The following is an 11,421-nucleotide window of genomic DNA, read 5'->3' on the forward strand; positions in this document are numbered from 1 at the left end:
TCCCCACTGTGGGCGGAATGCGGAGCGACCCGAGGTCATGGTGCTAACAGTTGTCAAAGGCCAGCTTGAGGGTGAGGTCGGCGTGGCCGTCACCGGCGGCTGGTCAGGACCTTAGACCCCAACCAGGGACCGTACCGTCCGGCCCGGGGAGCGCGCGGGCCCCGGCTCACCTACGGTGTAGATGGGCCTGCGAAAGGGCAGGAGGCCCAGGCGGCCGTGGAACAGCGGCAGGGACACCCTCAGCAGCGGCTGCAGCGCTTCCTGAGCCGTCCGCACCCACGAGCCCGGTGGGTTCGGGAACTGCTGGTAGAGTTCGTTCTCCCCAAAAGAGAAGACAGGCACCAGAGAGGCCCTGGGGGCGGGGGGAGAGGGGGACTGCGACCACCCCGGCATCCTCACCCGTGCTCCAGCGCCAGCTTGACAAATCCCTTCTGATTCCGGATCCGCAAGCTCAGCGCTCCGGGCTTTGCCTCCAGCGCCTCCAGGGGCCCTCCCACCGCCAGGACGGCCACCTGGCCGCCCCCAGGCCGGGACAACAGATAGGCGGCGCTGGCCTTGGCTGCGGACACCAAACCTGGGGAGGAGGCAAAGGCTGGGGAGGGGGTGGCCCTGGCGCCTGGGTCCTCTAGAGGAGCCGGGAGGGGAGGGCACCGGGAAAGTAGAGCTGGGACCAGGGGCCCCCAGGCGGGAGGAGGGCAGGTAAGAGGTGACAGCAGGGACTTCGCTCCCGAGCTCGGGGTCCCCACTCCTCACCACTAAGCATGCTGTAGTCCCGGAAGACAGGAAGGTGAAACCAACAGGGCAGCATGAGCAGGTGCGGGCAGAGGCCAGGGAAGAGGCGGGAGAAGCCGGTGGCCTCTGTGCAGAAGTTGCTGAAGGCCCCGATGACCAGGACGCCATGAGGGTGGAAGCCGAAGAGATAGTTGTGGGAGGGATCCAACTCTGCGGTTTTAACCAGCTGGGGGGCAGAGGGTGCACAACCCGCCCTGGCGGTGAGATTGGACGTTTGGGGAAGATGACTCCAAGGGTCTATTTTGTATCTGTCCCCAACCCAGTAGAGGGTTCCTGGGGGCCCTCACCGTGATGGGGAAGTAGTCCCGGAAATGTCTCCAGATGGCCCAGTTGCGGACCCAGGCAGATCTGCGACCTCCTGTCTGTGGCGTGTCCCTGTCTCCATAGAGCCAGACCAGGTAGAGGACCCCTAGTATCCAGGCCCGGCTTAGGAGTGCAAGGATCAGCACAGCCAGGCACACCTGGGCTGGAGGATGGGTAAGGGGGGTCTCAGAACCTGGGCATTTAAGTTCCAGGTCTCCCCCTTGCCCACTCCCTTCCCTGTCCCAACTAATTCCTTCTCACTCCTTGAAGGACCCAGAAGATCCCTGCCCCACCTCCCCCTTTGTGGTAATGATGGCAGCAGAGCCTCAGGTGTGTGTGTGGAGGTTAGGTCCAGGGATTCAGGGACTCACACAGCCCCAAGAAGAGGAAGAGCCATTGTAGGACAGCGAACACCTGGAGACTCCGGCAGAAGAGGCTGGAAGAGGCCGGCATTCTGTAGAGGGGTGTCGCACAGGGGTCACGCTGAGCTCTTAAGCATACCCCCTTTTGGCCCAACCCATTGGCCCTGACCCCGGTTCCACCCCATTTTCATTTCTTTTGGTGACTTGCACACTAGGCTCTGATGAGCTCAGGCAAGGAAGGGTTAACCACTACTTGAGCTCATGGAAATGAGCGGGGGTGGGGGTGGTGGATGGGGGAGGAAGGTGTTTGGACTTTGTGTTTGTCAGGACGTCCCACCTCTGTGAAGAGCTAACAGAGGGAGGGGGTGGGGGGGTGGTTGCCAGAGTGGTGTCGAATGGCAGGGCTCCCAACATGAGTGAGAACAGCCTGAAAACCTTTAGGCAGCCTAGGACTCTGTGCAGAGACGCTGCAGAGGAAAGGGCTTTGTGGGAAAAGCTAAGGATTGGGGAGCCCCTCAAGAGAGGGCCCACTGAACAGTGGGCACCCCTCCAAGTGGGATGGGGCCAGTCCTCACTATCACCATGACCCTACCCAACCCGTGACCAGAGGCCTGTGGGAGCTGGCACCTTCTCCAGGTCAGGGAAGGTCACTTCTTTTATTTTTTTTTATTCCAGGTGTGCTAATGCCAACATCACTACCATATCTGAATCTGGTTATGGTGCTTGTTCTGTCTCTTCAAACTATGCTTTTTGCTTTTTAGTATATTTTGAAATTTTTTGTTGAAAGCCAGGCATGATATCCTATCTAATAAATACAGGATATGCAAATTGTCCATCACTTCGCAACAAAGATGGCGGCACCCACAGCCAATAAGGAGGGAATATGCAAATTGACATGACAAAGATGGAGGCGGTGGCTCCGGCCCAGAGCAAAGGCGGAGGTGGCTCAGGCCTGGAGCGAAGGCCCCGGTCCCAGGTGCTGGAGGGAGGTCGGTGCTGGCAGCCAGGGGAAGGAAGGCCTATTCTTGCATGAATCTTCATGCATCGGGCCTCTAGTACTAGATAAAAGGAACTATATAGTAAGTAGGCCTTTAGTGGTGTGGTGGTAAGGTGTGGGGAAGGGGAAGCGTCTACAGTCCTATGACCAAGGCCTCAGTCTTTTAGTGAACCTGTATCCCTGAACTGTGAACTCCACGCATGCTTCTCTGTGGTAAATGTTTCCCTCCACGTCCCGCGTGGTTCAGGGTTCAGGATCTGGAAGAGGAGCCGCACACAAATGAAAGAGAAAAGACAAGAGATAATTTGGAAATATTGGGGGACCAGGCGGGCAAGTCCAACTCAAGGAGAAGGACTTCCACTGGTGCTCAGGCCGTGCCAACCCTTTATTGGTTTGGGATACACCCATAGCCCTTAGGCAGGCAATTTCCAGTAACAGGCAGACTAGCCCATCAGCAAGGATTTACATAATAATAAATGGGGAAGTTGCTTCAGCTACCATTGTCTGGACTAACAATGGGTGCACAGCGCTGACCTTTGCAAGGGCTTCAAGGATCACCAGCCTTCCGGGTTCCTTGTGCACACCTCTCTGCTAGTGAAGACAATAGGCGGTCTCCCACACTTCTCAGTCTGCTCCAGGTGCAGCAGGGTGGCTAGAGGGGGCCGACTGTACATTTCTCTTTCTCCAGGTTTGATAAGGTCTGATAAAACTCCAATATGTTAGGTTCTGGTAAAATAGCTTCTCTGGAGGTCCGGCCTTCTTAAGGACAGAATGCACTGGCATAGGGAATGTCACTTCTTTAGGAAAGTCTGACACCCATCCCACCAAGTGCCTCTGTCACATGCTTTCCTAGCATAAAAGATTTCCCCTCCATTATGGTAATTTTCAGATTAAGGTCTCCCCTACACTGTAAGCAACAAGAGGCAGGTAATGTCCTCATCACTGCAGCCCTGGGAGATGCTTTGTAAATGAATGGGCCCACTGTAGGAGACAGCTTCCAATGCCCAGGTTGGCACACCCTTTCTGTCCCATTCTGGCGCAGGCTTCCTTGTCCAGGGACCTTACCAGGAGGCATTTTCTGCTGTCCCTTCTCTGCACACTTCCACCACCAGGCAGGGTAAGAGAACTTAAAAGTCTAGCCAGAGAAATGCTCAGTCCTTGTGGTAAGGCGATCCACCCACTCAGGTGACCTGCCCCACCCCCCAGGAAGGAAGGTTTCATAGGGAAGTTTTCCCGGGAGTCAGGCAGGAATAAAGTGGACAGCAAGTGGGGTGTAGGAGGCAGGAAATTTCCTGGGACAGGTGAACAGGCCTGTTTGGTTTTTAAAAGGCTTCTTCTGCAAGCGAACACTTGAAGATAAATTCAGGGAAGATAGGCTGATGCAAGGCTGGGAAAGACCCAGCTGAAGGGGCGTGGCTGGCTGGCCTCAGGGTCCCTGGGTGAAGGGGTCTTGGCAAGGGCCTGATGGCCCCCAGAGGCTGGAAGCAAGACCTGCTCTCAGCAGGTCTCTTTTCCGAGGCTGCTTCATATTCCTCTTCCAGGAGGCTTTCCTTGGACTGACCCACCAGGGCTTTTCCTTTCCTGATGCCCCCCAACTAAAAGCTTAGGTCCCAGCAGCAGCAGTAGGGCCCCTGCCTGCCTTCCCTCATAGAACACATGCCCCCAGGGAGCCTTCCTTCTCTGAGCACCATCCCTGGAGCCCCAGCTCAGGGATATGCCACCCGCCTTTCGTGTAAAGATGCCATCAAGTGATGACAGATGCTATCAGGGAGGAGTGCGGGACAGTGGGGCGGGGGTGGCTTTCAACAGAACCTGACAGTGAAGTCCTTTTGGTTTGGCCCTTCTAAGGCACTTCCCAAGCTCAGGCAATGAAGGGCAGTGAGAACTGGGATCCGGGGAAGCTCCCAGGTTCCCACACATTCTGCTTCTGCCTTTTCCTCTTCTCTGTTCTCTTTCTTTGGAGTAACTCTGGTCTCTCTCTACTCTGGGTGGCAGGAGGGGTGCAAGGTCAATAAGTAGATGAAAGATAATAAATGGACTCGAAAATTACAAATCCTCCTTTATTGGGAGTGAGGCTAAGAAACAATAAGTTATCACATGGGGAACCCCATAAGCTCTCCCATGAACTCTTGGGGGCTGAAGGGAGGGACAAGGGGGCTCCAGGAGCTTCTTGAGAGGGCTGTGTGTTGGGGGTTGGGGAGCGAGGTGAGACATCCAGTCCCAGACACACCGAACATACACTCAGTAGATAAAGAGCCAGACAGACCCTCTCCAAGGAGTGGGGCATGAGAAGGCACAACGGCAGGAGAGGTTTGGCAGAGTGGTTGAGTGTCAGGGGTCGACAAAGGACACCATGATGTAGCGAGTGCCCCTCGTGGTAGGCAGCCCCTCATGGTAGTGGGTGAGACGGCCTGGGTGCAGAAGCCCCCAGCCCTTCCGTGGGGCTGAGATCGAACAGTCATAGCGTAAGAAGCGGCAGCCACCTCCCTGGGAAGGGGACAGAAGGGGAGAGTGAGTAGACATGGTGCTGGGGGCAGACAGACACAAGGACACAAGAGGCAGACTAAAGCTATAAGGGAGGGGGCTTTTAGGGGGGTTGGGGGGTCAGCAGATGGGGAGACACAGGAGGAAGCGGGCAGGAGCCAGCCTGGAAGTGACCCAGGAGAGGATAGCAGCAAAATAACTGGGAAATGTGCAGGGGGCAGGCTGTGTGCAGGGGAGTAAGGGAGTGGACACAAGGTTCTAGTAGGGGTGTGTGTGTGTGTGTGTGTGTGCGCGCGCGCGCCGCGCACATGCAGGGGCCCTGGTGGTGCCCTGAAGTGGGAAGACACTAGGGGCTCACCTCATAATCCAGGTCCTTGTGGTTGAGAGCAACGTTGAGAGTGAAGGTGGATGAATCATGATGTGGCCGCAGAGAAGGCTGTTCATCCGGCCGGTAGCGGACCACAAAGTTCATCACTGCCCGGGTCTGTGGGACATGAGAAAAGAGGCGGAGGGATGACCCTCAGGTCCTGGGGCTCTTCTGAGGAAGTGACAGCTGCTGTCCAAGGAGTGGGAGTAGCTGCAGGGGTCTGGGACTGGGGTGTGGGGAGGTTGAGGGAGCAAGGGTGGCAGGAGCAGCGCCCACCTTGGTGTGGTAGCCTGGGAACAGGCTCTCGGTCATGGGCCCCACGTACGTCCTCAGCAGCTGCAGCCACTGGTCCTCATAGCCCACCTGCTTCATGTGGATGTCTACGGTGGGCACATTCTCGTAGCCTCCAGCTAGTCTTGAGTCCTGTGGACAGTGGGCACTGAGCCTTTGACAGAGCCGTGCCAGCCTCCCCTCTCCTCTTGCTCCCAGGTCTTAAAGCCCCTGTTCCCTCATCTGGAACAGCCTCAACCGCTTCTTAGCTTGACCCACTCTTATTGTCTAAGTCTCAGCTAAGATGGCACCTCTTCTGTGAGGTCCCTTGGTCCCCCAAGTCTGGGCCAAGGGCCCCTACTGTGGCTCCCACAGCACCTGGAGTGCTACCGCTACTGACAGCACAGGTGAGAGGGCAGTGTTTGGCCTGCACAACTCAACAGTGCACTTCAGGGGCTGGCACTGAGGACCTGCCCAATAAGGATTTCTTCATAAATGAATAAATAAATGTAGCTGTGACCCTTGTGGGCCCATCCCCTTGGGGACCGCTCTCTGTTCCCACTCCCCTGATACTATTTTCCCTCCATCGGACCCAACAACTCCCTTCTCCTGGAAGGGGTCCTCCCTTCTCCCCTTCCCCAGCCCCTCTCACCTCATGCCGGCCTCCTGACCACTGACCATAGTGCTCCATTTCCTCCACCAGCTCATCACACATTTGGTCTGAGAGCAGAGGGAACCAGTACACATCTGGGCATGGCTAAGGACAGGGCAGGGGAAGAATAACTTGTTCAGTCACAGGGCTGGGTGACACAGGGGGAGGGGGGCACAGAGGGGTGGCAGCCAATGAAGGAGAGAAAAAGCAGGAGGAGAAAGGGAAGCCAGGAGATGAGAGAAGCTAGGAGAATGGGGGTCTGAGTGAGGTGATGAGCCACAGCAAGGGCTCGGCCAGGAGAGGCTGGGCCAGAGGCAATGGGAGCAGCACGGAGAACACAGCACAAACGGCAGGAGAGTCCTGGAGGTGCAGATTCTGAGACAGTGCTTTCCAAACTTCTCCACAAAAGTGTCATTTTGTAGACAAGAGGCTCACTGAGTCATGCTGGAGTGGGGAGCTGAAAGCCTATCTGATCAGCCTTTGCCTTCATCGTGCCCGAGGAGAAAAGCCTAAGGCACCTGAGGAAAGTCAGTTTGGAAACCACTAATCCAGACGGTGGACCCAAGGGATGACAGCCACCAGGCAGTAAGGGGTCCTGAGTGAGGCTCACCTGTTCCACGAGTCCCTCCCCTTCCAGAGCCCGGCTGTAGTTCTCGTGAATATACTGCTCCTTCCAGTCCTGGGGAGGAAGTAGGGGTACACCTTGATGTGTGTCCTCTTTACTTCCTCTGGTCCCACCCAGGAAACCCCAGCACCTGGACAGCCCCTCCCTGGGCAGTCGCAGGTCCTGCAAGGGTGTCATGCCCATGTGCATCCTCCTATAGTGAAGGGCATTCACACTCTTTGAGCCAGGGGCCCCCCACTCACCAGGGGGTTGTCAAAGATCTGCCAGAGGTCGGGGTGTAGGTGGTCTGTGTCATACCGGGAAGTGGCCAGGAGGCGGCCAAATTCATGTTGATTGCTGAGATGGAGGAAGATGCCCTGGAGTGGGGAGAGGGTGTGAGAAGGAGACACGAGGTGGCTGCCTCCCGGCACCCCAGCACTGGGTCCTGCTGCCATGCTCACCTTGTCCCTCAGGCTCTTACAGAAGGCCATGTCTGGGTCGGTGTCACTGCCGGAGAACACCTCCCTCTGAGGCAGCTCTGTCCTTAAGGTCTCCCCCCGGATCACATATGCCTGGGAAATGTAGGGCACATTCCACACGCCCCTGGAGGTACCGACACTAGGGTCAGCTAGGTGGGTAGCCCCCCAAATTCTGCCCAATTCAGCCTGGGAGCCTCTTCCGTCAGGGCACCCACTTTCTGAGCTGAGAGGCCATCTCACTTCCTCTGTCAAGCACTGCTGGTCACAACCCACCAGTGTCCCCCTCCACAGTCAGTTTCTACCCACAGCTGCACCAGAAGATCCCTGAGACGGAGGCTTTGGGAGAGGATGGGGGCATCTGTTCAGGCCCAGGTGGGAGGAGGAGAGGGGCTGCAGCCCTGGCAGGACTCACACTCGCTTCCGCTGCACCAACTCCACGTAGTCCTCGGAGCGCGCGTAGTACTCGTCGGGACTCAGGGCTCCCCAGAAGTTTGACCACAGCTTCCCATGGCGGGACAGCATGGGTGCTATGACCTTCCTATGAACAGGTGGATGTGAGGACTGGGCAAAGGCGAGCCCCATGCCCAGGGAAGGAGCTGGGGTCCCCGGGGGACTACTTGGGGGCCCTCTGGCTGAGCCAGGCAAGCAACCTGTTTTCTTCAATGAGGATGCGCAGGACCTGCTGGTTGGTGATGACGGCATCAGCGTCCAGACTGAAGTAGAATTCACACTCGGGGTCCTGCCGACACTTGTCCCTGCGACCAACAGACAGAGGAGCTGAAACTGAAGCAGCTGCAGAGGGGGTGAAACTCCCCCTCACTCTGGGACCTCCAGGTTGTCCAGTCTGTGAGAGAGGGGCAAGGGAGGGACAGTACATATGGAGGCCAGGAAGGCAGTACTATGGAGGCCATGGAGAAGCTGGATGGTGGATGGAGAAGGAAGGGTGGTGCAGTGGGTGGCAGCCTCATCACCTCCCACCTCCTTTCCCCCACTGATCCTCCCTGCCCAGGTCTCACTCACATGGCCATGTCCCTGGCCTCGCCTGGGGTCAGGGCCTCCTCCGGCCCCACCAGCTTCACAGCTGAGAAGTGGTCCTGGAGCTGGGGCCAGGAGTCGGCAATGTGGGGCTCATGGTACACCTCCTGGAGATGGGAGGAAAGGGGGGAGGGTGCTGAGAGGGCAGAAAAGATGGCACCTGGGAGGCAAGGATGGGGTGGAGGGGGTCAATGGAGAGAAAAAAGGGGGACATTTGTAACACTTTCAACAATAAAGATAGAGTAAAAAAATAGAGAAGATGGCACCTGAGGGATGGGATAGGAAAGGTGGTGAGTGAACAGAGCGTAGGAAGCAATTGGGGGGCAGGGGGGAGTTCTGATCAGGGCAGGTCCCTTGGAAGGGCCACATGGAGAGACGGTCAGGGTGTCTCACATTGTTATGCAAGAAGAGGGTGATCCTGTCGGGGGGATAGTCCAGGAGCATCAGCCTCTGCAGGAAGCGGGGCAGGAACGGGGTTGGTTGTTCCACAAACACGGCCAGAAGCACCCGGGGGGGAGGCTGGAAGATACATGACAGGGCTCATGGAAAGCCTGGTACTCCCACTTGGTCTGTCCTCTACAACGTGGCCAGGTTTGGGGGTTCCCAGGACCTCTGCCGCCCCTGCTTCAGTGTGCTCTCCTGCCCGACCCCTCCTCACCTGCCCCGCTGGGAGTGTCCTCCGGTCCTGGTCACAGAATCCACAGCCTCCCCCAGGAGTCCAGCCATTGGGGACATAGTTTCCCAGGTAATTCAGCTGGAGCTGTTGGAAGAGACGGCGAGAGAGGCTAGGCAGAGGAGCCCATCACCAGAGATGAGGGAAGTCGGGCAGACAGACAGGAACAAGGAAGGGAGCAGTGGGCACTGAGAACCTCTCCTCATACCTCTTCTGCTGGGGCTGGGAAGGACCAACTGCTCAGAAGGGCGGGAGGTACTCAGGGGCTGGGATCAGGTCTGGGGCAGGGACAGAGGTTGTGGGGCCAAGCCTGGGACAGGGGTGAGGGGCTGGGGCTAGGTATGGGGCAGGAGCTGGGGCCAGGCCTGAGGCCAGGATTGAATGGGGCAGGGGCTGGGGCTGAGGGTATGAGCCATTGGGGTACCTTAGTGGGACCGTTCCCATGCACCACAACAGGAAGCGTGTCGTAGGCCACATTCCGTATACGCACACGATTTTGATCAAATTTTAAAACCACCTCATCTGGGGAAGACATGCCAGGATTTAGACTTGCTTTCTCTTGAAACTGCCCTGCAGCAGGTGCTTCAAAATATGGGGGAACCCAGCTACTCTGATGCCACCCTGGGGATGTCCTTCAGTGTGACCTGGACAAGTCACCAGCCCCTCAGTGAGGTGGTTTCCTCATCTGTAACATGTAGATAACCACAGACCCCAGTCCTCCTTTGTAGCATTGTTGTGTTAATGAAATTACAGAAGTAAAGCCCCTGACCCAGGGCCTTGGCACAGAGTGTGTTTTATAGATGTTAGGTAGGACAGCCACTGCTTTTACCACTGTTAGCACCATGCAACTTTATCTATCAGCCATTCAGACACTTGATGAAGTTAACAGAAACACGAGTTGAAGACAACCCCAATTCCAGCAGGAGCCCCTTCCTAATTCAGGACCCCCAGCAGCCTCTCTCATCTCCCCTTCTGATTTGCCTTTCTCCTCACCTAAAGCCCCGTTGAGGTTCTGAAAGATCCGGGATTTATGATCCAGATTAAGGCTGAATTTCTCCTGGATGGGATAAGATGGAGCAGTTAATTCAAGAAGGGGTGGGACATCATTTCTCACTCTTTTCTCTTTACGTCTTTCCCAAAGCCTCTTTACGCCTTCTCTCCCCTTCAGCTAAGGCCTGCCATCCCCACAGAGCTGCAGGTGGCCACCCCTTCTCTGTCCGTCCCTACCCTCAGTCCTGGGTCCAGATAGAGTCGAGTGTAGAACAGCTGATCATCATCGTCATCCTTGTACTTCCACTGGCGGACAATTTTGTGGACGGTGGGGGCAAAGCCAATGAATCCTGTTGGGGGGGTGGGGGGTGGAGAGGAGCTGACTCCAAGACTCCCTGGGTCCCATGAACCTGTCTCCACGCCCTCTCTGGGCTCCAGGTGCCTGGAACACTCTAGACCCCATCACTCCGGCTCCCTCTGCCTCAGGCACTCTGCCACTCACCACCAGAGTTGAGGAAGCGCTTCCCCGTGCCCACCTCAGGGTACTGCTCTGCCAGCCCCCACTCGGGCCAGCAGAAGCTCTCTGCAGAGAACAGCAGGCGGCTGCCACTCTGGACGAACTTCTTCAGCAGTTCTGAGGGGCTGCCAGCCAAAATCACATCATAGCTGGCAAGGAAGGGGAGGATGAACAGGACAGCCGCTGGGAACCGTAGTATCCTCACCCTCTTCCTCTTGTTTGCCACCCCCCCCCACCTTTCTCCCTACCCCAGCCCCTTTACCTGTCCACAAACATGATGATCATATCCTCCCGGTCTGCATATTTCTCCATTTCCTTCTTTAGCCACCTGACCTTCTGTCCTCCACCGACTGTTCTGGCCACATCACCCCCTCGCCACTTCTCTCCCAGGCCCAGTGTCTGCGGGGGAGATCCGCCGCGCCAGGCAGGCATTCAGCGGGCCAGGCTCACCGTGGGACCCCAGGCATCCAGCCCTCAGCGCACTCCTCCAGCTGGAATCCTCCCCCCCCTCCCCCCAGCACCAGGAGGCATTCCTCTCCTACCCGCACTGTATAGTTGAAGAACTCAGCGGATCGAAGGAAACGCCGGTATCCCTCCGTCTCGGCTGTGGCCACGGTGATCACCAGCAGCTTCTCTGTGACCAGCGGGGAATGAGGACACTCCCCCGGCTCACCGCCCCACATGCACTCATCTCAGGTCTTCTTCCCTCCTCCAAACTCTGCTCGTGCCCCTTACTTTTTGTTTCCCCATCCCTCCTAGATCTTCCCCCAAGGAAACTGCGACCCCAGTGAGAGCAGTGACACCCGGAATACGGGGTCAGCCAGCACGGGGTGGGAGTGAGCGGTTCCGTCCCCAAGAGCACAGGCGAGGGAGAGCCCGCCCCCCCCGTGCCCCCC

At 57.2% G+C, this 11,421-nt stretch overlaps 2 protein-coding genes across 3 annotated transcripts; both read right to left on the reverse strand.

The window, feature by feature from the left end:
* Positions 1-6: 6 nt before the first annotated feature.
* Positions 7-1,647, reverse strand: LOC102238718 (2-acylglycerol O-acyltransferase 2-B-like). Its single transcript, XM_005879129.2, has 5 exons — positions 1,467-1,647; positions 1,080-1,258; positions 754-958; positions 400-574; positions 7-352 (listed from the first exon to the last, which is right to left on the reverse strand). Exons 1-5 carry the CDS (start codon positions 1,546-1,548, stop codon positions 112-114), a joined length of 882 nt encoding a protein of 293 aa, XP_005879191.1. The 5' UTR covers positions 1,549-1,647; the 3' UTR covers positions 7-111.
* A 2,853-nt stretch (positions 1,648-4,500) lies between these two features.
* PLOD3 (procollagen-lysine, 2-oxoglutarate 5-dioxygenase 3) lies at positions 4,501-11,293 on the reverse strand. Of its 2 annotated transcripts, XM_005879165.2 has the most exons (18): positions 11,068-11,272; positions 10,788-10,924; positions 10,511-10,674; positions 10,246-10,358; positions 10,012-10,075; positions 9,443-9,540; positions 9,004-9,105; positions 8,739-8,864; positions 8,331-8,452; positions 7,961-8,065; positions 7,723-7,848; positions 7,293-7,434; positions 7,095-7,208; positions 6,838-6,906; positions 6,228-6,332; positions 5,582-5,728; positions 5,297-5,422; positions 4,501-4,941 (listed from the first exon to the last, which is right to left on the reverse strand). In XM_005879165.2, the coding sequence occupies exons 1-18, from the start codon at positions 11,206-11,208 to the stop codon at positions 4,786-4,788; spliced, it is 2,157 nt and encodes a 718-aa protein (XP_005879227.1). In that variant the 5' UTR covers positions 11,209-11,272; the 3' UTR covers positions 4,501-4,785. The 2 variants fall into 2 exon arrangements, with proteins under 2 accessions (XP_005879227.1, XP_014405644.1); XM_014550158.1 differs by having other exon boundaries at positions 7,095-7,434; positions 11,068-11,293.
* Positions 11,294-11,421: the final 128 nt, after the last annotated feature.

The sequence above is a fragment of the Myotis brandtii genome, unplaced genomic scaffold, assembly GCF_000412655.1.
Source record: "Myotis brandtii unplaced genomic scaffold, ASM41265v1 scaffold583, whole genome shotgun sequence".
In the NCBI taxonomy this organism is placed as follows: Eukaryota; Metazoa; Chordata; class Mammalia; order Chiroptera; family Vespertilionidae; genus Myotis; species Myotis brandtii.